The sequence below is a fragment of the Gopherus evgoodei genome, chromosome 11 (assembly GCF_007399415.2).
Source record: "Gopherus evgoodei ecotype Sinaloan lineage chromosome 11, rGopEvg1_v1.p, whole genome shotgun sequence".
Classification (NCBI taxonomy): Eukaryota; Metazoa; Chordata; order Testudines; family Testudinidae; genus Gopherus; species Gopherus evgoodei.
In genome coordinates, this window is record NC_044332.1 from 27473301 (window position 1) to 27499636 (window position 26336).

A 26336-nucleotide genomic window follows, 5' to 3' on the forward strand; every position below is an offset into this window, starting at 1 on the left:
AAAGTAAAAAGAATCTAAATACAGTTGCAATAATTTTTTAATGAGATGAAATCAATATGCCCTTAAATATACATATTAAGGAACATAGACCAGATATCTGTAAATGGATGTCGTTTATTTAACATTTTCTAAGAAATTCCTTCAGTGGAAACAAGGTCTCTAAGACCAGCTATCTATTAGTACATCATAGATTAATATCCATTTTAATGGTCCTGTTGTGCTAGGACAACAAGAACAACAACAGAACAAGAAGATGGTTCTTGTCTCAAGGAGCTTACAATCTGAATATAAAACACGAGACAACTGTTCGATACTGACAGGAGAGTAGAAGTAACAATGAGGCAAGTGGCCTGGTTGACAGTCAGTCAACCAAGGATATCAGCAACCTGACATGTAACAGTATTACATATTATCACATCAAGTCAAAATATTCTGTTTATTTTTATGTTTATATTAAAAATCAGGATGCCAGCCTAAAATTGAGTGGCTGCTATTTTGTACAGATTGAAACATTTTACCTTATTTTCTAGATCAAAGTGTCTCCCATTTGTGTTGTAATGAAACAGATTGACGCTTTGACGGTTTCAGTAAGAAAATAAGTTAAACACTCGATGACGAATTAGACAAGCAACTGTTTTCAGGATCCTAGAAAATTAATTCCAGGTTAACACAAGGATACTGAAAACAGCTCCTTCTCATATTAGTACACTGAGAGCTTATCTTCTTTTCATGTTGAAAGTGTCAATTGTCAGTCTGTTTCATTACAACACAAACAGGAGACCTTTTCAACAAGAAAAGAAGATGTGAAGCTTCAGTCTTTACTAAGGAGCATCTATTCTTAGTGATTTTAGAAGTAAAACAATGTCATTTTGTAATCTGTGAGTAGTACTGCATAATATGGCACCATTGAGATAGTATGACACATTGTGTTATGCACTGCTAGCACTGACATGTCGTGAAATTTGTCAAAATAATACAAATACTGTGAAAGTGAAAAAACCCAACATAAAATAAATATTGAAATGAAAAATTCATTTTGAAATAGAATTTTGAATTTTTCTAAAATGAATGTTTTTAAGCCAAAAATTTTGCTTCATGGGAAACTTCATTAAAATCAATACAATTTCATTAAAATGTTGGTTTTGTTGAAATGACATTTTCTGTTGGAAAACTGTTTTGAAGAAAACTTTCCAGCCAGCTTTACTAATAAACTAGGTCTGGGGGGTGGGGGGGGGGGTGGGGGGGGGAAATGTGATATTTCTTTTCAAAATAAAAAATTGAGGTATACTTCCAGATGTGTCAAGAATCACATATGCTCAGAGAAAGAAACTATTAATTCTACAAGCTGAATTTTCCTCTTCAGGCTTTCTGTTTTATTTCCATCTAAATTTGATCATTGCAAATTTCAGAAAAAGTATGGATTCCATTATTTGGATGAAAATAAAGCTTTCCTTACCACCTACTTGTCTAATAAGGATATATATAACATGCTTGAAATTTGAACCTGAGCTATCAACCTTAATGTTACTGCAATTTAATAAACTTTGAACTCATGTCTAGTATTGCTCTCTGCCAGAAAAAAAAAAGAAGTATGACTTTAAATTTAAGCTTTGCTCTCTGTAGATTGAGATTGGTGCTGAAGATGAGCTCCTCAGTTTAGGGATGTAATCTGATTAGTTTAAATATATGCCTGCAGTATCTGCTTTTTGAATAATCACAAATTATGCTGGGAAAACCCCGTTATTTCTTCTCCTATGAGGCCTGGAGACCTGTTTTGCTCAGTTATAACCCCCTGGGTATCATAAAGTCTTTTTTATTTCATCAGTGGTCTAAATGTTAAAGAAAATGGCTTTGCTTTATGGTTCTTATTTCAGTAATTATTATTGAATGATGAACAGTGAATGAACCACACATGACAAATGTTCGTCTCATTGCTTAATGCATCTCTGGAAGGTGCTCTGATAGAATTATGCTATGGTAATGAGTATTAGAGCCTAGAAATGATTTAAAAAAAATAAAAGCACATTGCAATGTTTTGACGGTTTGTTTGTTTTTTTAATTGCACTGATTTTTGTAGCTCATCAATTCAAAATGAAACAGCTTTTAGTGAATACTTTATTTGGATTCGGGTCTCCTTGAGTCTGTAAAAATGAATCTTATTATCTGTGCAGTGAAAAAAAAAATTGGCAATACGTGGGGAAGGTCTAAGGTTTCCATGCAGGAGAAATATTCTGATTGGGAAACAAAATGCTCCCATATCGCACAATTGTTAGAGAATTTGTTACATTGTATGAACTCTGCTTTCATCCTGTTTGGGATGCTCTTCTGTCTTTTGAATAACTTAAACGGCAGATCAAACTAGAAATGAGGTTTTCTACCATTCTGTAGCTTTATGCTTGGTGAGATAAGGAAAGGAAATCTTAAGAGCTCAATATCTAACTGCTTTAGAGAAGACTCTAATCAACAAGAGGGACTGTAGATTCATTTCTAAATTTCATGTTTCCTCCTGTCTGGATTAAAAGATAAAGCATTATATGGAGCATTCATAAATCCTGGGCGAGTCCATTTCTGATCCAGTCAATCTTTCTCCATCACAGTACTACACTTATGGTTTTACAAATTATTGGGCCTAGGTTATATTTTGCGGTCTGCTAGGGGATAGATGCACAGTGTACTGTTTTTAACACAAAAGATGACCACAAGAGGAGGGAAAAGTCATTCCTTCTCCTATATGACAGGTGACTGCCATCCCCTGTACCCTGAAACCATAGAGAACCCTCCACAAGTTCAAGGATATGCCTTTATCCACTTCCACTCTGGCCAACACTGTTACATTTTCCCCAGAGGTAATGCGGGCTAAATTCTTCTCGGCACTGTGAAGTCGTGCCCCCCTCCTGCTCTAAAGGGTATCCTACTGGTGGTGGAAGTCCTGGCATGGTAATGTTGCCCACAAATCAAAGAGAAGCAGGGATTCTTGTGTTAGTAAGCTAGCCCGGGGCACAGGGCCACCCACAGACAATTCTAGGTCATCTGCAAATTCCCCAATATCCACCAGGCTTGGAAGAAAAAAATTGCTGCTCTCTGCTTTTTTTTTTTGTTGTTGTTGTTTTTTTTGTTGTTTTTTTCAAGGACACGAACCTCATTCCATAGCCTTGTTAGCAATGACTGAATCTCCAAATATAAACAATGGATATTACCAATGGACACAGTTGGCCAGAGCTGAAAATGCTTCACCCTCAAGTTTAGACAGTACCCAACCATGTCCAACACCGCAACAGCTGAGATGTCTTTCTACTGACAGGTGTATTTCTTACTGTAGCCAGGCTCAGGAGGGAACCTTGGAGAGATTTTCTCCCATGAGGCCCACTATGGCTGTTTCCCCTCAAAAGGGAGCAGTCTGGTCCGTGCAAAGGAACTATGCATCATGATACCTAATATCCCACAGTGTTTCACTACCAGCAGCCCTTCCACAGGTAAGACAGTTACATCACGATGAAGGGCTCAGTTAAGGGCCTAGATAGATGGACTTGTATTAAAATATGTATATATGTTGTGGTGAACAGTGGCTAACAAAAAATGGGACAATAATGTAGCAGCCACTCCTCATTGTATCCTCACACAGGAACTGTCCATAACCTACACAGCCAGGTAGGCTAATGCTGCTTATTTCACTGTTAGATACCTCTCCATGGTTCTTATCACCGAGGTCGGGAGTATGGTAGCACAGCAACAAGTAAACTGTACTGCTGGACAGAGGAGAGCCTTTGAAAGATGTTGACACTGCAGATACCCTTATACCACAACTATTGCAAGTTTGTACCAGACCCGCAGGCTTCATGTCTCTAGCCCTTCTTCCACTGCTGCAAATTCCTTGCTCAAGCCGGAGAAAGAAGGGCTACTTCTGCATCCTCAGCCTGGGGCACTATTTTTCACCCCCTTCCTATGGCTTTTCCTCCCCTATATTCTGACATGTCCTTACAAAATCCTAAATATGAAGGAGGGGTTTGCCTGTTCTAGCAATATCTATAGTTTGGCCTCCTCGAGGTTTCCCGGGATTGTGGTTTGCTTTTATCTCTTCTAAGATAAGGAAGAATACTCAACTTTATTAGTGCAAGTTGTGAAGATAGCAGAATTCTCTTTGGACGGTAATGATGGGGAAAAATGCATTATGAAAAATTGAATCTGCTATACCTGTTTTTCCCAAAGGCAAGATAATACTTAAGCATACCTAATGCTAGCGTGGCTGAGCTACAGAGCTGAACATAAATTATCATTGTTTTATTAAATCCAAGGAAAATGCAAATCTTTTGTTATCGCTTAAATTTATTTCTGTCAATGTCAGATATCTATCATAAAATAGATCCCTCCATTATTCACTTGGTTTTTCTGGATAGCATTATTATTGTTGACAAAATATATTTTAAAATATTTCTAGCATACTCTGATATTATCATAGATGACAATGCACAATAATGTAAAATTAAAAAAAAAATCAGCCTTAAGTGTTTTGTTAGGGCCAGAAAATGCAATTAAAAGCACAGTCTCTGCCCAAAGTACAAACACTTAGAGCCGGGCAGGAAATGGGTTTCCCATCCTGTGAATTTTTTTGAGATTTTGACATTTTTTCCCATCCTGAATCAGGACAAAAAGTCAAAATCTTGTAGATTTTTGTGAACCAAAAGCCTGAAAAAAAATTTGGATTGGGTCAGTCAAAACATGTTGTTTTGATAATTTCAAGATATTTCGTTTCAATTTTGACCTCTTCATTTCTTTTTCTTTTTTTCTTTTTTTTTTCCTAAAAGTTAACTTAAATTTGAAAATAAAAAATTATTTCAAACTGAAAAAAAAATTTGGTTCCAAAATATCAGAATGTCCCATTTTGACAAGTACTAAATTGGATGTTTAAACAATTAAAAAAAATTTTTCAAAACAGGAAATGTATTGAAAATGATCCTTTCCTGCAACCAGTTTCACTTTTGACAACTCAGCATTTTCTGACTAAAAAGCATTTCATCAAAAATTCCCAGCCAGCTCTCTAAAAAAGAGTCCACCATTTTGCATTCTTTAGTCCGCTGATCCCAGTGCACCTGGCCTGCTGTGTAAACCTGGACAACTGGGGACTGGGCTGTGTCTTTTCCATGCCCCTTTCGTCTGATTCCTCCTTTTCCCTCCTAGCCTTTTGGAGTACATTTACACTGCAATAAAAGACCCACGGCAACAAGTCTCCGGGCCTGGGTCAACTGATTTTGGCCCATGGGATTCACGCCACAGGTTAAAAATAGCAGTGTAGGGGTTTGGGTTTAGGCTGGGGAAACCTGGCAAGGGCGGGTGGTTACACTGTAGCACTAACCTAGGTCAGTTGAGCCCAGCTCTGAGACTCGCTGACAGGTGGGAGGTGGTTGTAGTGTAGACATAGCACTTGGTATGACCTTGGGCACCCTCGTGTGTAGATCCTGCCTTTGTGTCTGACCTTGCATAGGGGCATTGAGGGAGAATGTTCTCTCTCTCTCCCCACACCCAGGCCAGGGCCAGATAATCTGACATTCGACATATTAAAAAAAAAAAAAAAAAAGTACAGGTATAAGTCTATGAAGTATGTGCCGAAATCCCTAAGCCATTTAGGACAGCCTTGAATGTATTTATCAAGTGTAGTTAACAGCTGATGTTCTACCAAATGAGCATGAGTATATTGCAGATGGTGCTTAGGCATTTAAACACATTATGTAAATGTTAACCCTAGACCCATTTCAACTTAAATTCATATTTGGAGCTTGCAATTTACTGGCAACATTGGGGTAAATATTTTCTTTGATTCATATGTTCAGTGCCCATCTAGTGCTTGTGGAAATATACCTGTGCACATTGCAAGGGACTATATAATAATGTTGTATGTCTCATCCAAGGGTCTCACAACACTTCATGAGAATTAAAGAATTTATCCTCCCAAGACCCACTACAGAAGAAGGGATCCTATTTTACATCTGGGGAATCTGAAACACAGAGTTGTTAAGCAACGTGCCCAGTGTCACAGAGTCTATGACAGACAGGGCCGCCCAGAGGATTCAGTATTTGTTGTGTCTAAACCATCCAAGACAGATGGCTGTCCATCCAGCCTCCTTTTGAAACCCTCCAGGGAAGGAGCTTTCACAACCTTCTTAGGCCATCTGTTCCATTGTCCTACTGTTCTTACAGTTAGGAGGGGTTTCCTGAGATTTAATCCAAATCTGCTATGCTATCGTTTAAACTCATTCCCTCTTGTCCTGCCCTCTGAGGCAAGAGAGAACAATTTTTCACCATCTCTTTTATGGCAGCCTTTCAAGTATATCAGTATCTAGATTCTTCCCCGCATGATTCTGAGGAGAGAGAATTTAAAGGGTAACAGATATTATTGGACATTTTTCATGGAATATTTTGTGATCAATTTTTTTAAAAAATAGCAAAATTAGGTTTTCTGGCAACACAGTGCACAAACCTGAAGGGAATTAGATAAGCAAAAGAATCGCAAAATAGCTTACAAAGCTCTGCATCTATGCTAGGTGATTCCTGTCTAATATACCTCTACCTCGATGTAACGCTGTCCTCAGGAGCCAAAAAATCTTATCGCGTTATAGGTGAAATCGCATTATATAGAACTTGATTTAATCCGCCGGAGCGCGCAGCCCGGCCCCCCCAGAGCACTCTTTTACCACGTTATATCCAAATTCATGTTATATCGGGTGGCGTTCTATCAGGGTAGAGGTGTATTATTGCTGTGTAAGCATAGATTTCTAGGTTGCAAAATATTTTCAGTATTTCATCATTTTACAACTAAATAGGAATTTTTCACATCTTGCTCTTTTGAATATTTCCCATATTGTATCTTGAGCACTTAATGCCATGTTTCTTCTCACTTCCCCTTACCACATGCTTCCATGTTGATGTTCTTTTCACCTGTGTTCACAGAGAATGCAAATAAACTGGAAGAAAGTGCAAGAGGGATTTACATTCCTTGTCCAGAACACTACAATGGCTTCTGCATGCATGGGAAGTGTGAGCACTCTACTAATATGTTGGAACCATCTTGCAGGTAACACTTTTCCTCCAGAGCAGGTCTGATAAGCTGAACATGTAGAGTTGCTAATGTATAATCAAGATGCAGTGTGGAAAATAATTATTAGCCAAAAACCCTTGTATGGTAAAGCACCTTAGACCTAAATTATGCAGCAGAATTGCCCTGAATTATGCCACAATGTCAATCGATTATAAAAACATGAAATAACCTTAAGACATATTTAAATATTTTTTTTAAAATGCCCCATAAAGTGCAAGCGTAGCCAATGGGTGCTTTTCCTTAACTTGTAGCACTGAAATCTAGTATTCCCTGATATTTTCACAATGAGCAAACTTTACAAAAGTGAAGAACTGTATGAAAGACAACTTCTTGCAGCTTTGTGGGCAAGGTGACTTAGAAAGAGGTTTGGGCAGGGAGGAGGAGTGGTGGTTGAAGCATCTCCCAGGCTTCCCTTTAGCAGTGAAAATTTAATTGAGATGGATAGGATTGCACTTCAGCAGTTCTTGTTCCCACCATGTTCACTTGGAGAAAGTTTGGAGATGAAGTGCACATTTGCTGCAGCTGTTGTTCTGAGGCGTACAAGACAAAGATTGGAGATCCTTGGAATCAATTTTTTTAAAAGCTCTGCATGGAGGGTATCTGCTCCTGCAAATCTCCCCTAGATCCTGTTGCCCATTTTGCCCTTGGCTGCCCCTGCTTCTCCATTCTTCCACTCAGCCACACATTATCCTCTCATGGTTCCAAGGCTTAGAGGCATGTAGTGACTGTTGCATGCCTCCCCTTACTCTAGCCTGGAGCACAAAACTCAGTGAGCACCACCACCATCTCTAAGACAAGATCCAGGCAAATTTCCCAAGTCTCTTAGAGTTGCTAGTGCCGTTCACCTGAAAGGTTTCCCTTGTGATGCCTCCCCATTCCACTGCCAGCAGTACTGGAGCCGGCCCAAGGGAACAACTAGCCTCTCTTTTGTGGGAAATTAGACAGGGAAGAAGGTAGCAGGATGGGGAAACAGCGAGGAGAGAAACAGACTTTGTGTGGCAGTGGGCAGAATAAACAGGGATTTTAGTGGAAATAGGACAAATAGGTAAATTATGTGTTCATTTGCAGGGCCTTCAGTGGGTAATTTGCATCAGAGTCCAGCGCCAGATGGCCTGTACCCCAGCAAGGGAAACGTCAAACATGGGTTATTTTTGGTGTTCTCGTCTCAAAGCACAGGGAGTTCTAGCATCAGAGGGGATTTGGGGATCTCCAGGAAGGATCTCAGCACCATCTCCTCCCACTGACGTCAATGAGAGTTGAGGCACTTGGGCCCAGTCAGGAGGCATACCACATCTGTCAGGATTTGGCCCTATAGCCTCCTGTGACAAGTTTATCCCTAAGACTTTGTTGCACATTAGCAAATAAAACATTCTAGCCTGAATCCTGTGCCACGCTGTGACCACTTTGTATTGCTATGGCACAAAGATGACCTAGACCCAGCAGGCCTGGCCCCCAAGGATCTTGCCTGCATAGGGATGTCCTAGGACAAAAGCCACCAGAATTGCTCCTCCTACCTCTCTTGTTGCATCGGGCGGGGGCGTTGCTGTAAGAAAGAGCATGGTTGAGGCTCCCCTGAACCTCAGTGATCCTTGGCAGCATCAGCAGCTGGTGCAGGTGATGGCTGCATTCAGGAAGCTCTGACCTGTGCTTCGGGACCACCCTGGTGCAGAGCAGTGCCAAGACTGGGGTAGCGCAAAGGCCAGTACTTAGATCTGAAATGAGACAAATGCAGCTTGGACATAAGGCACACATTGTTAGTAGTGGGGGTGATTAGCATTGGAATGAGGTACCAAAGGAAGTGGCAGATTCTCCATCTCTCGAGGTCTTCAGATCCAAACTGGAGGCCTTTCTGGAAGATATGCTTTAGCCAAACACAAGTTATTGGACTCAGTCCAGGGGTAACAGGGTGAAGTGTAATGGCCTGTGATATACAGGAGGTCAGACTAGATACCCTAATGGTCCCTTGTGTCCATAAACCCTATGAATCTATTGGCTCTTCCCTCTGTGGAGAAAGGGTCTAGGAGCCAAGGAGACAGCTGTGGCCTTGGGGCTAGGGTGATAATAGCAGCTGTAAAGCAACCAAACTTGGTGGTGCAGCAGGTGCCCGTTTTCCCCTCCCCCGGCTCCTAATGAACAGGCCTGGTGCATGGTCCAAACATTCAGGCTCTGTGGGCTGTGTAGGATTTTGCCTTGTATAGGAAGTATGGGGAAAGCAATAGCCAAAGAGTAAAAGAAATTATCCTTGAGGCAGCCCAGTGTCATCAAAACCAAATCTTTCCCCAGACAAACATGTTGGTGTAGGTTGATGAAAAATGTTAATTAAACCAATGCATGGCTTACCTGTGAATCCAAGGAAAAAGCAACTATCCCTGCACAGCCCTCAGTTTTTCAGGACTGTCATTTATTTCTCTACCCTTTGTCTATCTTGTAGACTGGAAGCTCTTTGAGGCAGGGACTGTCCTTTACTGTGTGTGTGCTTAGTATAATAGGGTCCCGATCTAGGGTGGGGTCTCTAGGTGCTCCCCTAATCCAACTAATCACCACATTTAAGACATCCAAGTATCTATGTATCTCATTATCCTAGCCACTTAGTGTTTGTGAGATAAAAGCAGTCCTTGCATAACCTGGAAGTATAATCTATATCTCTGCCTGCCAAGCAGTACTTTCATACACAGAGCCTCCCTGGGGCATAGTCTATCCCTCTGCTAAAAGGGATGCAGGATGTCTAAGTAACAGGATAAACATCTTTCATTGCAGGTGTGATGCAGGCTACACTGGACAACACTGTGAAAAAAAGGACTACAGCGTTTTATATGTGGTTCCAGGGCCAGTACGGTTTCAGTATGTCTTAATAGCAGCTGTGATTGGAACCATCCAGATTGCTATCATCTGTGTTGTAGTCCTCTGCATTACAAGGTCAGTATCACTATGTTTTTGCAATAGAAGAAAAGGGATTTTGTTTATCCCCACTTGAGTCTCCAGTTACACAGACTAGTACATTTGCACTCGGATAACAAATCCCACTTAATTCACTGAAGTAGGAGAAAGAATTGTTTGGTCCCAGTGCTGATTTATTTATCATGAGTGTATTTTCGGTACCAATTTAATCAGACTTGGGCCACACCAGCACATATAGCAAATGAAGTTTCACATTCTGTATTCAGATGCTTGGATAAAATATTGTTCATATAAATAAAGGGAATATAAATGAGGCAACTGGATCAGCAGTTACTAAATAAATCTAGTTCTACCTGTGTATTGTGACAAAGTTCCTCCTCTACCTTGGTGGGTCCTGCGCTTATTGCTCACCTCAGTGATCTTCCCCACAGTCTGGGTCAACTCTTCCTGTGTCTGATCAGGAGTTGGGAGTTTGGGGGGAACCCGGGCCCACCCTCTACTCCGGGTTCCAGCCCAGGGCCCTGTGGATTGCAGCTGTCTAGAGTGCCTCCTATAACAGTTGCATGACAGCTACACCTCCCTGGGCTACTTCCCCGTGGCCTCCTCCAAACACCTTCTTTACCCTCACCACAGGACCTTCCTCCTGGTGTCTGATAACGCTTGTACTGCTTAGTCCTCCAGCAGCACAGCCTCTCACTCTCAGTTCCTTGTGCCTCTTGCTCCCAGCTCCTCACATGCACTTCCTCTCCTCTGGCTCCTCCCTCCCTCTCTGACTGGAGTGAGCTCCTTTTTAAACCCAGGTACCCTGATTAGCCTGCCTTGATTGGCTGCAGGTGTTCTAATCAGCCTGTCTGCCTTAATTGGTTCCTGATTACTCTAGTGCAGCCCCTGCCCCGGTCACTCAGGGAACAGAAAACTATTCACCCAGTGACCAATATATTTGCCCTCTACCAGAATCCTGCACCCCACTGGTCTGGGTCTGTCACAATATGTATTTCTAAAGAGCCCATCACTGTAGCTCCAATCCAGGAGAGCACTTAAGCACATGCATAACTTTAAGCCAATTGAAATTATTTTAATAAAGGGTACAGCCTATGTGCTTAAAGTTATGCATGTGCTTTGGTGTTTTTCTGGATGGGGACCTATATAAATATCCAGGTGCAATGTTGCATTTTTGTAAATAAAGAAGAAGCGCTTATTAGCATGGAAACTGTGGCCTCAAGGTAGTTCAGAATTAAAGTGTGAAGAATAATTGTTCTTCTTGTGCCCACAAGTGCTACTGTACATCCTCACTGACCCAGTTTCATTGTTTCTGGAAGAGTTCAGAGTGAGCCCTGGCCACTGAGTTTCTCCAGGCTTTTGTCAGAAATCACAAGGTGAAACTCATTCAGCCCTCATACAGCTCCACCGATAAATCAGATTGAAAAGGAATTTATTTCTAAACAAAAGAGAGGAAAATGAAACACAGGTATCATACCTCTATAGAAACTAAAAGCTCTAATATATCTCAGTATCAGTGTTGCACTGTCTAGTTGGAGGACAAGTGCAGCATTTGCTCCTGGAAAAGACAAAAAAATGATTAATAAATCCTCCCCGGCCTAAATGCATTAAGCAAAATCATCTGCTGAAGCTTTGAGCTGCTTTCTGGCCAAGCTGAGTCCATCAAGTCTACTACCCTTAACAGTAGATGCCAGAAGAGGCAATGGATTATATTAAAGTGGGTTACAGGGAACATGGAGATAATTCATACCAAAAAAAGTATACATAAAAAAGGAGATGGAAAAATAACTGATAAATGGGAAAATACACCATGTCATTTTCTTTTAGTGACTAGTTTCTTCACCTTCAGGCAACCTAGCAAGGTAGAGCATGTGAGCCGAGGAAAAGATATGAATCCTTCCTATTTAACAGATTTAGATTAGGATCTATGGTACTGCAATCTAGATAACATATCCCACTGATATTTTTAAAATGTGTTAGCACCTCCCTGCATGTTCTAATCTGGTTAATTTATAATTTTTTATCTTTTTCTATAATGTGTGTGGTTATTGCAAAACAGCTTCCAAACCTCACTTAACAATTTGGGCTACATTTCAGATACAGAGGCCGAAGTGCCCTAAGAAAGGTACATGCAGTTTGCAACTTCCACGTGTTCTGGTTGCAAATGCACATGCGACTATATGATTTGCACAAGTATAGTTTAGTGAACGTATTTTGGCTTGAACTCCAGGACATTCCAATGCATGAACTCTTCAAAGTAGGAAACACAATAAAAATATGATTAAAAAGCCTTATCTGAGAGAAGAAGTCAAACGTGAACCCGTAGACTGTCTTATGCCAAATTCTCGACTGGTGACTGATTAAGTTTCATCAGTTTGCACAAGCACGGAATTTGGATCTCTGCACCTAAAACTTATAATTGTGTGCCACTAGCCAATATTATTATTACTAATCATTTATTTGTTTTTATTATTAAAATCATGCATGTAGCACTGCAAATGCCTATGGGGCTTTCCAAAGCTGAGCATTTCTGAGAGGTGCCCTGAGCCTGCAGCTCCCACTGACGTTAGGAATCACAGTAGTGCTCAGAGTTGTTCAGGACTGAGCCCATAGTGAGACACTGTCTCCGCACCAAAGACCTTCCAGCTTGACAGACAAGACAAGACGAAGACAGAACAGTGTAGATGAAGGAAGACTTGGAAATATAAGGTTATGCGCAGCATTGTCCTGTCTCTCAGCACTTTTCTTTACTGCTTTGTAGTTATGGCAGTTTATTTGTGCAAATAACTTGATTAAAAATGAATGGATTGTGTGCTTTGCCTGCTAGGATTACACGATCACTGACTCAAGCCATCCTGTGAGCCTCAGCTGGCTAGAAGGCAGGGGGCCTGTGTCCTAGTTTACATTATTTTAACGCGTATGTTCATAAATAAACATGGATCTCACACTGAGCGCGTCACAAAGCTCGATTTACTTCAGCTGGCTGAAGGAGTCATGGACCAAGTGGCTCAATCAGCTCATCACTGAGTCTACAGACCCAGACTCTGTTCTGAACACAGCCAAGGACACTTCATCAAAGCCAGCCACAGGTAGCATACGCTTAGATCCCATATTGTACCATGCTTTACTAACTTTAGCAATTGGAGTAGTGGTACCTTAAGTTCCTTGGTACTGGTCACCTCTCTTAAAATAACTTTGTTCCCAGTAGCTGGTAGTCATCTGGAGTAGAGGTTTCGCTTTGCATTGTAGACTCACAATGTGTATATGTTTTCAGTCAAGGAATTTGTGTCATAAAAGTAAGCCTAAGTTCCAGTTGACTTTGGATTCCCTGATCACACAGTCATTATGTGAGTTCATTGTGGAGCGACCCTTCTGGATCCCACTGCTTGCAGCTGGGCCATCGCTTCTGTCTGATAGTCTGAATCCGCTCTTTTGCTGAGAGATGGGTTTGGATACACCGAGCAAAGGTCTTTTTTCCAATGCTAGCATCCCACCGCTGCCACTCATCTGATCCTCTGGCTGCCAACCCTCACCGAATCAGTCTCTTTTCTCCCATCCCAAATGCACCTGTAGGCGATTTCTTTATTGTTAGAACTTCTCAGAACCTCCGATTCCTCTCTTTCCTTGCTTCAGTCTCAGGTGCTGTGCCATACATTTGGTGGCTGCACAGACCACACCTGCATCTCTGGATTGCCCCTGGAAATATTCCAACTCTGCCTAGTTACTTGTTAGTGACAAGATAAGGACCCAATTTTCAAATATGGAGTCCTGAAGACACATAAATCTATATTTAGCCACCTAAAGGCCTGTTCAGCGCTTAGGTTTAAAAACAGGGCCCTAATTCCTTTTCTTTTCTTGTCTAAAGAAATTCTGAAATCTCTGCATCCAGTCACCCTGTTTAAGGATTTGGGAGTCTTTCTGTTTCCAGTTGTCTTTTTGCAGCTCACTATTTTTCTACAAATGCCCAAAATAAAAAGTGAATATATGTTTTAAGAGGATATTTTAACAAGGCACTGGTCACCCCCGCACAGTCATCTAGGATCCTGTCATCCAGAGAATTGATGCTTTCACACACTTGTCTCTCAGCTAATAGCACTCTTTCGCCCCTAATTGTTAACTCACATTTTGGCTTTAGACTTGGGTATAGAGGTTATGCTAGTTTGTTTGGGGGTTGTTTTGGGTGTTTTGGTTAACAACCTCCACTTTTGTAGAGTGGAGTGGCCAGTGGTCAAAGGTCTAATGTCGATATTCATTTTTTCTGATTGGTCAAGCATCCTTGATACCCCTGATCATTACATTTTATTGATTCACTTGCAGATTCTAGGTGCACTGTGATTTAGTGGTTCCGTTCTTTCTTGCTTGAGAGATTCCAGAGATCATTCTTGTGGAATACTGCAAGGTCCTATTTTGCCATCGCTGTTCAGTGTGCACAAGAGGCTACTCTGAGCTATGAGGTGGTCAGTGAGCAGATGACATGTAGCTCTGTGAATCAGTCCTAGGTTTGCTAACAATGGTGCCCTAGTTCATACAAAAGGTTTGCCAAGCTTCTCATGAACATGCAGCAAAGTCTGAGTTTGTAATGAAATCACAGTCCAGGCAAAGTCTACATGGGTCTCATAATGAAAGGTTTGCCCTGTCCTTCTGAGAACTTCAGGAATATCGACTTATATTTCCAGTTATGCGGATAGCAGCCCACCTTCCCCCTGTGAAAAGAAGGGGGCGAAATTATGGGCATGAGCATGCAGCCCTTATAATAAGAGCAGTCTCATTTAAAAGTGAGAGCAGTCAGGGCTGCAGCTTCAGCTGGCCTGAAGCCATTGACCTCTGTGGAGTTCACCAATTGACCCCAGCTGAGGATCTGGCCCACACGGTATCAAACATTTATATCATCCCTATTTTATACTTTTGGAAACTATTTAAAAAACCCTCTACCAGTGCTGTTTTGTCCACAGAGATGTAGCCTTTTACTGGCAGTGCCACAGTTGGACATCAATTCTGTTCAGTTAGAAGGAAAAAAAAATCCTTCATACACAGCAACAAATGCTGCTTGATTTTCAGCTGGTACCAACATTTTATTGGGTTCTATTTTACTTATAAAGCTGCGTTGGCTACAGAGATAAAGGCAAACATTCTAACCTGTCACTGTGTGTGAGAGACATCATGTTCTAGTCTCATGTAGCGTCAGTGGGATTTCATGGATTGTAATAGAGATCGTAAGTTGGCCAAAGCCTGCATAAGCAAGAAAGCAAGGATATACAATACAGTTGGACTTTCTATCTCAGTAGGGTCTCTTGATATTTTAGGTGCTTCTCTCTGTTAAGCCACTCAAGAAATTGCAAGTACTGTTGCAGAAATGCTAGCTGCATTTAGCGTGCAGAAAGTGGATGAACCCAGGGTTCTGGAGGGAAACTCTCTCTTTTTTGTCTCTCTCTCTCTCTCTCTCTCCCCACTCACCCTGTTTAAGGATTTAGGAGTGTTTCTATTTCCAGTTGTCTTTTTGCAGCTCACTATTTTTCTACTAATATCCAACATAAAAAGAGAATATATTTTTAAGAGGATATTTTAACAAGGCGCTGGTCACCTCCCTGCTATAGTTAAACTTGCTTGATGTTTCCATTTTAACTCCCCACTCTGCTGCTTATAACTATTGGAAATCTTCACTCTTGGGACTGAAATATCCTATGCTTGATCTCGACTGATACTGGGAATATTTTATAATCTTCTGTTTAGTGACAAATTCTTTAGAAGAGCCCTTCCAGCAAAAACAGCGTGTTGTTAAACGTTGAAATGCAGCATGAAAATAGCCCTCACTGAGTGTACAGCCTTATAATGGAGTAAAACAGTTTGGCTTTTGCCATTATCCAAATGAAATACAATTCTCAGCATGTACAATGGAGTGTCTTTCTTGCCTAAGCTCTACAGTTATATGCAAGTAAGGAATGCTGTGTTGGGCAGGCATCCATAGCTAAGCTAGGTGCTCTCTAAGGGTACGTCTACACTACCCATCGGATCAGCGGGTAGCAATCAATCTATCAGGGATCAATTTATCGCATGTAGTGTAGACGCGATAAATCGATCCCTGATCGCTCTCCCATCGACTGCTGAACTCCAGCTCGGCGAGAGGTGGAAATAAAAGTCGATGGGGCAGCTGCGGCCGTCAATCCCTCCACGCGAGGATTCGAAGTAAGCAATTCTAAGTCGATCTAAGATGCGTTGACTTCACCTACACTATTCTTGTAGCTGAAGTTGCGCATCTTAGATCGATTTCCCCCCACCCCCAGTGTATACCAGTGTGAACGTCCATAATTTTCATGGAAACCAGTAGCAGCTGTGGATGCTTAGCACCTCTAAAAAAACAAAATCAGGCCCGCAAATATTTACTCCTCATGTCCAGGTCCACTTTCTAAATGTTTCAGGGATTTACGGTATCTAGTAAATGAGTATGGGATCTTTCCTAGTCTAGCTCCTCCTACTGTTTCCTGAAAATAGTTATATTAGTTAAGAAATAATATATGTGACAGTTCAATTAGGAAATGTATTGTGTAGTACATGCTTATTACAAAGGGGCAGACTTAAAGTTGTACTTGCAACCTTAACTTTGACATCACTTGTCTTATGAGTAAGCCTACAATTATGTCACAGAAGTCACGCTGACCTCCAGGACTTTTCTGCCCCCAGGTGGGGGCACCCTGCAGCTGTCCAACTGGGGGCAACGGGGACTCCCAGGAGCTGCCCAGCCGCAGCAGACAGCAGGGGACTCCCCGCAACTGCCCAACCACCCCAGGGATGACGGGACTCCACAGATCCCATTCCCCACAGCAGCAGGGGACCCCAGAGCTCCCACTGATCACATCGGTGGGGGACCCAGGAGCCCTAGCAGCAGTGGGTGCTGGACCCACCTCCTCATTTTGTCAGGGATATTTTTAGTGAAAGTCAGGGACAGGTCACGGGCTTCCATGAATTTTTGTTTATTGCCTGCAACCGGTCCAGGACTTTTACTAAAAATATCCATGACAAAAACTTAGCCTTACTTGTGAGTGCTTAACTGTGCAGCCTTAGTTTTCTCTTAATTTAGTTTTTTGTACTGAGGCTGAAGTTTTTCACAGGAATGCAGAGAGCATGGCCCAATTGTTCTCTTTGCCACATTGTTTGGGAGGAAATCTAATGACTGGGAGGAAGATCTGTTTCCTCTTCGGCTTCCCATCCTCACATTATCACCCAAGCCCTTTTGTTAAGCAAATGCCTCACTATGATTTGTGTGTTTTTCCCCCCATTTCTTCCAGAAAATGTCCCAGGAGCAACAGAATCCACAGACAGAAGCAAAACACAGGGCACTACAGTTCAGACAACACAACAAGAGCATCGACCAGGTTAATTTAAAGAGTGCATGTTTCCACAATGGCAAATCTAACTGCAGAGAGCTTGGACTACAAAATACAGTATTATAGACAAAAGATTTAAACAAGATCTACACATGTTGCCTTGCATTTGTGGTAATCTACACCAATGAAAACATGTACTTACAGCTATATTTGATTATGTATGGATATATTTGAAATAGTATACATTGTCTTGATGTTTTTCTGTAATGTAAATAAACTATTTATATCACACAATATAGTTTTTTCTTTTTCATGTATTTGTTATATATAATAAATACTCAGTGATGAGAAAAAACATGGCCTTAAATTTGCTGTATCTTATAACTGTGTATAATCTCTGGATCTTATCAATGGACACCAACAAATATCTTTTCATATTCCAATTCTAGTGGCACAATATTAGCCTCTCCTGGATTCACTGGGTAGAGTTTTAAGTAAGTCCGATATCAAGGAAAATTATGATTCTAGGAAAGATGAAGAATAGCTTAGTCTATTCTGAGTAGGCATAAAATATTTCAGATCCTGGAGTCAAATACACTTCATGAGCCTTATCCTTCTCCTCCTCCTCCATCCAGAGGTGAAAGTAAGCTGGTACAGGCCGGTACGGCGTACCGGTAAGAAAGTGGCCGCCGGTACACAGCCGATGTTAGAGGACTGCCGCAGCAGCACTTTAACCACTGTACTGGCAGGGTCACTAAAGGGGGCGGAAGGGGCAAAAAGGGAAGCTTCCACAGGGCCCAGTGATTTAAAAGGGCCCAGGACTCCCAGCAGTGGCCGGAGCCCCAGGCCCTTTAAATCACCGACAGAGCCCCCCTTCCACCACGTTGCCCAGGTCCCCAGCTGCCCTGCGTCCCTGTAAGTCCTTTAAGTTACTTTCACTCCTGCTTCCATCTTCACTCCCCCACCCCACCCCCAAAGAATAGGAGTCTTTGCCTTCAAAATTAAATCAGAACTGACGGGGAAATGGAAATTCTGTATAACCGTTACAGAAGGGCGGGGAGGATAATGTTTCTATTTGGAAAGGAATAAAGTAACTGTCAAGGTGAACCTAAAGCATATGCATTGGTCTGGAATGCAGCAATCTTCAACTCTTGGTCACCGGGGTGAGTGAAAAATTGCTTCTTTTTGATGAGTGAAAATTATTAGCAAAAAAAAGTTAATAACATAATCATAGCTGAATGCCAGAGCTGTTTGTGCCTCATGAACATGTTGTTATAATGTATTTTTCTTCAAGCAGAAGGTGAAAACCACTAACGAAATATCTCATGAATAACTTTATGGATGATCCCACTCCATTACGTGTAATGGAACTCAGAGTATGATTATACCTCAGGAAAATAGGGAAATGCATTCAGTTGCACATCCGTATGATGGACAAGATATTAAGTTATTCCCATGGAAGCTTTAGAGCCTCTGAGACTTACTCGTTCAGAAGCCAACATTATTCTGCTTTGTTTTCAAAGTGCGGGATTTTACAGACTGTGAAGACAAAAAGGTTATATTTAAAGGTCAAAATCTTATCCCTTACTTGTGTTCAGTAGCGCTTTACTCCCCATGTACTGTCCCATTGATCACTGAAGTTAAGTACTGTTCACTGTAAGTAAGGGTGTGAGAATCAGACCCTGAAGAAATTGCAAAATAAGATCATTATAGTGCTCCCCTCCAAATGAACTTAGCATTGGCCTAGAGGAAAACACCCTGACAAAGATTAAGAACTGTTTCACCATCACAGAGGGCATATTGAATCATTTTCAGCCTTGTTAACTCCACTGGCTTACATGAAATTCCCTGTTCTATACATTAGTAGAGGTACTATGGGTATTAAGGTGCAAGCCTACAGTTTCTCATCCTTTACTTTAGTGTGACTCCTCATACTAACAAACACCAGACCTGTTAGTAACGGGATTCAGGGACAGGCCATTAGAGTTGATTATTTCTATGGCCACATAGGCATAGTCACAAGTTATCATTTCTTTTCTATTGTTTTTCCTAAACCTTTTTAAATAAATTCATCGTGTGTTGGGCACAGGACCTGGGATTGTGTCTGGTTAATTAATAAAACAGGTTGGCAACAGGTGTCTGCAGTTGCTTGGTCACTGCTGATGGAAGGGTGTGTGCAAGTACTGTGGTCTCCGTTATTGTCACAGTCAGTGGGGCAGATTACGAAGTAGTGTTTCTCAGAGTAAATGACTGGCAGTTTGTTGCTGAGCTGCTGTCCTCTGAGAAGCCATCTGCTTCAAAAACTTGTGGGGGTTGAGTTTTGGTACATCCTTGCTCACAACTGATCTTCCATTTCTGTTTCTGTCAGAGATTATTTTCCAATTAGAAAAAAAGTAACCAATTTGATTCAGCATGAATAGCAGCATGATGGTGAGCAGGTGTGTCCCTGCCATTGGTAGCACCTGGAATGCTTCTGTGCTCAAAAATGGGAAAATAAATCCAGCATAAAATACATTTTCCTTTGCCCCAATAACAGCCATTATTCCAGCAGAATAGTTCTTCCACTTGAAGGATCAAGAGCAGACAATATAATGTGTGTTCCCCACAGTAGGAGCATCTAAAGCACGAGTATCAGGCTTTAATCAAGTATCTTGGCAGCCACAGCAAATCATAGAAGGGAACTTTCAAAAGTTTCCTTAGTTGAACTAGTATTCCTGTAGAGTTAAGTAGGGTTATAACATCCTTCTTAAGCTTTGCCCAACAGCTAGATACTACAGGTATGGCAACGAACACTTCAGAAGAGCCTAAAAGCCATTGCATTAGAGAGAAATTCAAGCAACCACCTGAATCTGGAGGGCAGAGACCTCATCAATTTGTAGTGCTCCAATCTAGAGGGTTGATTTTTATCCAGAGTTCAAATTTCAACCCTCCAGCCTTTCACCAACAACAAAAAGTCTGAGAACAGTTGGATCTGGAGTACTGACTAATGCACACATAAAAAGTACTAGAGCACCCACATCTGTTTATAAATCAATATAGCTATATAATATATGTGCATGCTATAATGTACCTTAAGCCCAATATTTTCAAACTTGTCTGCCTAAAGTTAGGCATCTAAATCCATATTTAGGCAACTAAATAAGTGGCTGGGCACCTGCAGCTCCTGGTGACGTCAGATGCTCAGCACTACTGAAAATCAGGCCACTTATTTAGGCTCCTAAATATAGAGTTGAGGGGGAGAAAGGTAAAATATGCACAGAGCACTTGGGTGCCCAGCTCCCACTGAAAGTGAAAGTACCCTTGGGCCTTTGATAGGCTCCCTAGAGGTACCTAACTTAAGGTGTGAAAGTCTGAAAATATTGGTCTCTGTGTTTGCCTTTTTCTTTCGTTCCACCTGCAGCTTGCTTAAGGTGATGGAGCTTTCTCCCCAAACCTTAACTAGTACCTGTAGCGCGTTCAGTGGCTTTTTATTTTTTCCTAAGTTGCTCTCAAATAAAGCTTATTAGCTGAATATTTTGAGCAGAGAGATGGGAATTTTTTGGGCAGATTTAACTTAACGAGATTAGAAGAGGTGGTGCTGGCATCCGGTATGTTTTGTATCGTGTACGTGAGTGATGCTCCGTCCTGAGCTGGGAGTAATGTAAATGAGTTTGTTTGGCATTTTGCAGCTTGCCCACTGGCTCCGCCATCTAACTCCATAGACACATTAAGAATGCAAATACGTGCAGTGCTCACTGCTTACATTTTTAAATACTGCATTTGGCATTTTTCACAGGACGCTTCCACACAGCTGTGATGCCTCAATAGAAGAGGCTGGCTAACATCACATATTTTTTATGCAGGACGCATGATAGGACATAAGCAACATATAAAGCTGTTTGTGAGGAAGAGCAGCTCCACTCTCACTGTAACCAGGAGAGAGCAGAAGGATAGTTTTGGGGTTAAGGCACCAGTAGGGGAGTCAAAAGATTGGGTTTCAACTCCCAGCCCTGCCGCTGGCTTCCCTTGTGACCTTGGGCAAGTGACTCAATTTCACTGCACTTCAGTTTTCCATCTGTAAAACAGGTGGTTGTACAGTGATTAGCACAATGGGGCCTGCTCTTGGCTGAAGACTCTGCGTGCGTCTCCAATGCAAATAATAAGGCTAACGCTACGTACAGGTTATGTAGGAAACGTGACAAGACAGAGGCATTGTCTGAGACTGTTGGGTGCAAGAACAGCTCCACCCTCCTTATAACGCCATTCTTGGCAGCCAAATACTGCTATTACAAGAGCAATCTGAATGGGGTTTGATGTGAATGGGCCATGGAACCAAGGTAGCAACATGAGAGTTATAGACTTGCAATATGATGGCAAAGTGCATTAGTAAACTAGGAGCTCTGCTAGCCAGTGTTCAGGAACAACAAATTCAGTATTGGACACGTATGGCTCAAAGCTGCCATGCAGAGCAAACTATTCAGAAGTATTGTTTAGGTTGGATAAGACTGGGGGTGAGAGGAAAAAACACCTTTCTTAGACGTTCAAGTTAAGAAAGAAATAGGAAGGGACGCACAAATGATCATCCCATTAGTCCCTTCCACTGCATGAAACAGAGCAAACTCGTTCAAGTGCTTGTGCATTATAGCACAGGGAAAAGAAGTGGGATTTATAATTAAGTTAAGGCTAGGCTTGAAATCTTGTAAACAGTTAGTGACACTTCTCCCTTCCCCCACCCCGGCCACCCCACGCAACAGATATTTTCACTGTGCAGCTTTTTTGGGAAGATGTTTATTTCTTTTTAACTAAGAGGTGCATGAATGCTCACTTGCACCCAGTTGTAGTAATATGTAATTTACATACAATTATCTCCCCAGTCTAATTAACATCATCTGACTATATGAGGGAGGGGCAAGGACATTTACTTTTAGCCAGTATTTTGCTTAGCTTGTCTACTACATGACTGATAACTCCATTGTGGCCAATAAAAACATACTGTAGCGACAGAGTGTTTTGTAAGCTATTCTCCTTCCATCTATAGGAAGGACTCCTGTTATCTGAATCACAGATGTCTAGAGCTGGGCAGTGCACAATGCAGCTGCACAAGTTGGAGCACTTTGCAGCAAAGATCCAGATGCATAATACTGTATACCAGCCACCGTGGAACCTCTGGATCAGGGGCTGAGTGAATGGTGTAGATCACTGGCGAGTGGCGTAAAGCACTCCCTCCTGTTTTCCAGACACAGCTCTGAAAATGTCATTTTCAAAGCGTTTTTCCAACGCTTCTTTGAAAGCAAAATGATTAAAGGCTATCTTGTCTCTCATCCTACATCAGACACATCTCTACACCCTCATTTTTCACCCCCGATTATACATGCAGCTTTAGATTAGGCATTATAATCATAGAATTAAAAGTGACGTTCATTACCACACATCAAAGTGAACTTCATGCATTGGACTTTCATTTATTTGTGGATGTGGTTCCCCACTAGCACCCCCTACCATGTGCACATCCAGGAGATGGGTCCCTGTTAGGATCTGTGTTGTAAAATAACTGAAAACAGGAAGGACTTGATTTTCGGAGGCATTGAGCATTCCAGCAGGCGTCAGTAGGAACTCGGGATGTTCTGCACCTTTTAAAAGCATGTTTTGATATTTAGCTGATCAATATGAAGGGGCTACCCTGAAGGTCTAGGGCCTGTTAAATCATGCTCTGTGTAACACACACCCTGATATTTCATTATGTGCACCATCATATAAATGATGGTCATTATGGTGTATTTACTGTTAAGTTATGACCTGCAGCCTCATTTCACTGAAAAGCCTTTAAGACCATCCAAGGGTAGGATGCTCCAGGACAGTCGTAGCTTTTCAATTTGATGACAATGGGAGCTGAGTCTTAAAGCTGCAAACCTGACATTTTGAACTAAAGTGAGTATTGCATTAGGTGTGTTTGGTTTAATGTGGACTCAGTTTAATTAACAGTTTTGTCACAGCTGGAGGGCTGATGAAAACAAAAATCCATTCGACAACCATTTTTTAAATGGATTTTTACAATACTGACTGTGAGCCACAAAGCAGTAAGCTACGCTGCAGTCTCACACAGAAGCAGCCAAGACTGCATACTAAAAGGCATGTTAGGAATCTGTTTTATAATGCTAAATAGATGGCAGTAACCATAGTGGGAAAATAAAAAGGCTGTACTGCATAGAGCAGTTTAGGAAACCCATGAGCATTTTGATGCTTAAACCCTATATAAGGCCTTGGCATTAGCTCTTACTTGTTGTTTTTCCTTCCATTCTCTCCCCCCACCCCCTCCAAATATAGCTTAGTTCTGACCTTTTTCTGGGTGGTAGGTGAAGTCATTAAGTACTTATGGAAATGACAAGCCAGAAACTCCGAGTGTGCAAGGGGAAAAAAAAACTGCATTTCATTAAAACAAATGACCAGACCCAACAAGCACAGAAGCAACGCTAGCTAAAGCCACCCTATGCCTCATTTTCTCAGGTCAAAACACTTTAACCTTTCACCACCCAAACATGAAACAAGACCAATTAAAAGATGGGAAATGTTAGCAAAATGTAGTAACACCTTATAAAAACACCGTGAGAGCAGCTTTGAAAGAGGCTTGCTTTACATCAGGTCAGTCGTAAATGAAGTGTAATTACTCAGTATAAATTCCTGCTTCTAAATGCAAATGGACATGATGGAACATTACCTTCCGCTGTGGAACCGTTGAGTTTTACGGCACGATGCTTTCAACTGAATATGGAAGAGCTGAGAGGTGAACACCAGCAGTTTAATGTGACCTGAATTCAAGACTCACGCCTAGTGCTCACTGCATGTTTTACATTTTTCAGATAAAAGGGACATTTGTTTAATGGTTAATAAAAATGGTTAGTGTTCACAGGGCACTGATTCGGTGGCTGACAGACACAAAATGTGCTCCATGGAGCCTCTGCATGACATCACAGAAGCTTAAACCCATTTTTGTTGCTTACGTTGCTAGTCTGTGCTTGCAAGTTCATGCTTAATAGCGTTACATGTGCTAGGTTCATTTTCACTGTACCACGTGGCTGGGCGGATTCTACCATTTACTAAGGAATGAATGAACGGCTTTGGGAAGCAGGTTGATCTAATGGGCCTGTAAATGCAGCTGGGGAAATGGACTAGCAAACTATAGCTTAGCAAACCGCAGTCATGGGTGTCCTTGCAAAAACAGGGACGGGTTTGTTGTGTTCAGTTGTTCCAGCTCAGCCACATTAGCCGAGTAATGCCGGTGGCAATGATGATATCATGAGCTGTGCGCTAAGCTTACCCTGCATCGTTTTTATGTACGTATCACACTGCAACTGCACTGCATGAAAGGGTTGGTTTGCTTTTTTTCCTAATGAAGTATTGAACTTTGAGCTATAGGTGGCAATAGTCACAAATGGGTGGTGGAGAGCCACTGCTATACTGGCTGCTTGCTCACCTTTGGGCCAGTGGTCTGCAATGAAATGTAAAACAGCTCGTGCCTCACTGTCCTACTTCTGCCATGTTGCGGCAAGAACGCAGCCAAGCAATCAAGGCTAGGTTGAGCAGACATGGGGGGGAGCTGGTTCTAGTTATATTTTAAAATTTTTTAACCAATTTGAAACCATCAGGTTGTGCCTATGGAACCTGAGCTGGAATCACAGATGTCAATGCCATTGATTTCAACAAGAGCAGGGGCATAGCTAATGTAGCTTTAGCACCCTCGTGGTCAGGATGGAGTCTGTGCTGCAGGCAGCGCTGGCCAAGAGACAGTGCGTGCAGAAATGCAGCAGGGAACATCCCGTCCCAGGGCAGCCCAGAGGGCGGGGGGCAATAGGGGCAATTTGCCCCAGGCCCCGGGCTCCGCAGGGGCCCCCACGAGTGTTTCGGGGTCCCTGGAGCGGGGTCCTTCACTCACTCCAGGGGGCCCGGAAAACTCTTGCGAGGCCAGGCCCTGGAGCTTCTTCCACTCCCAGTCTTTGCCGGTGGGGGGGTCCTTCCACTCCAGGACGGAAGGACCCCCCCATCAGTGAATTACCACCAAAGTAGGACCTGCCGCTGAAGTGCAACCCAGTCTTCAGCGGTAATTCGGTGGCGGGGGGCCCTTCCGTTCCGGGACCCACTGCCGAAGTGCCCCGAAGACCCACAGCGGGGGCCCCCCGCCGCCAAACAAGGCCAGCTCTAGACATTTCACCACGCTGGGGGCACCCTGCCGCTTGCCGGTCCCGCGGCTCCGGTAGACCTCCCACAAGCACACCTGCAAGAGGTCCACCGGAGCCGCCTGCTGCCGACGGTCCCAGGCCGCCGGAATCCTCTGGGCGGCCCTGTCCCGTCCACCCCAGGGCACCTGTTCCAAAGAGTGAACACACAGAGGGAAGAAAGGAAGAAAAAAGGCTGCACACAGAGTTCAACAAAGATCCAGTCCAACGGTGAGTCCTGGTCATCTATGGCATCAGTGAACTTTCCCCAACAAACTGCTCGGTGCCCTCTTCCATCGCTCTCTGCAAAGCGACACGGAGCAACAACCTCCCCACTTAAGAGCCTCCTTCCTTAATCCCAATGCAAAGTCACCAGCCCCAGTACTTACAGCCCCATGCAGCCCTGGGCAGCTGTGATACTGGGTCCACCTCCAGTTTGTCCTTCTCGGGCCACCCAGGCTCCTGTCCTGGAGTGTCCCCAATCGGCCATTCTGGCCCTCCCCGGCTTCAGGCAGGTTTGTGCTGGCTTCAGTCTGTGAGGGCCTGCTTGCTTCACCACTTCCAGCTGGAGCTCCAGACACAAACATCCTGTTGCTCTCTCCTCTCCCTCTCTCTAACAGCACTTCCTCCTTCTGGAACAATCAGCACTTCCCCCCCTCAGGAAAAATATTAAAAGTGGCCATACTCTCACTAAACCCCAAAGAAATTACACTAACTTATGTGACTATGTGCACTATAGCCCTGCTTCGTCCTTACCTTCTCCATCAGCCTCTTTGGGCCACTCGTTTGATGAATATTGTTTTCAATCACATTTTTAAGGGCTTGGCGGCAGGGCCC

At 42.5% G+C, this 26336-nt stretch overlaps 1 protein-coding gene across 1 annotated transcript in view; it reads left to right on the forward strand.

The window, feature by feature from the left end:
- TMEFF2 (transmembrane protein with EGF like and two follistatin like domains 2) overlaps positions 1 to 17595 on the forward strand; it is a 181240-nt gene extending 163645 nt beyond the window's left edge. Inside the window, exons 8-10 of the mRNA XM_030580806.1 lie at positions 6943 to 7066; positions 9848 to 10006; positions 17272 to 17595. Of these exons, the coding sequence (XP_030436666.1) occupies positions 6943 to 7066; positions 9848 to 10006; positions 17272 to 17368 (380 nt within the window). The 3' untranslated portion in view covers positions 17369 to 17595. The remainder of the gene's footprint in view (positions 1 to 6942; positions 7067 to 9847; positions 10007 to 17271) is intronic.
- The last annotated feature ends 8741 nt before the right edge of the window (positions 17596 to 26336 follow it).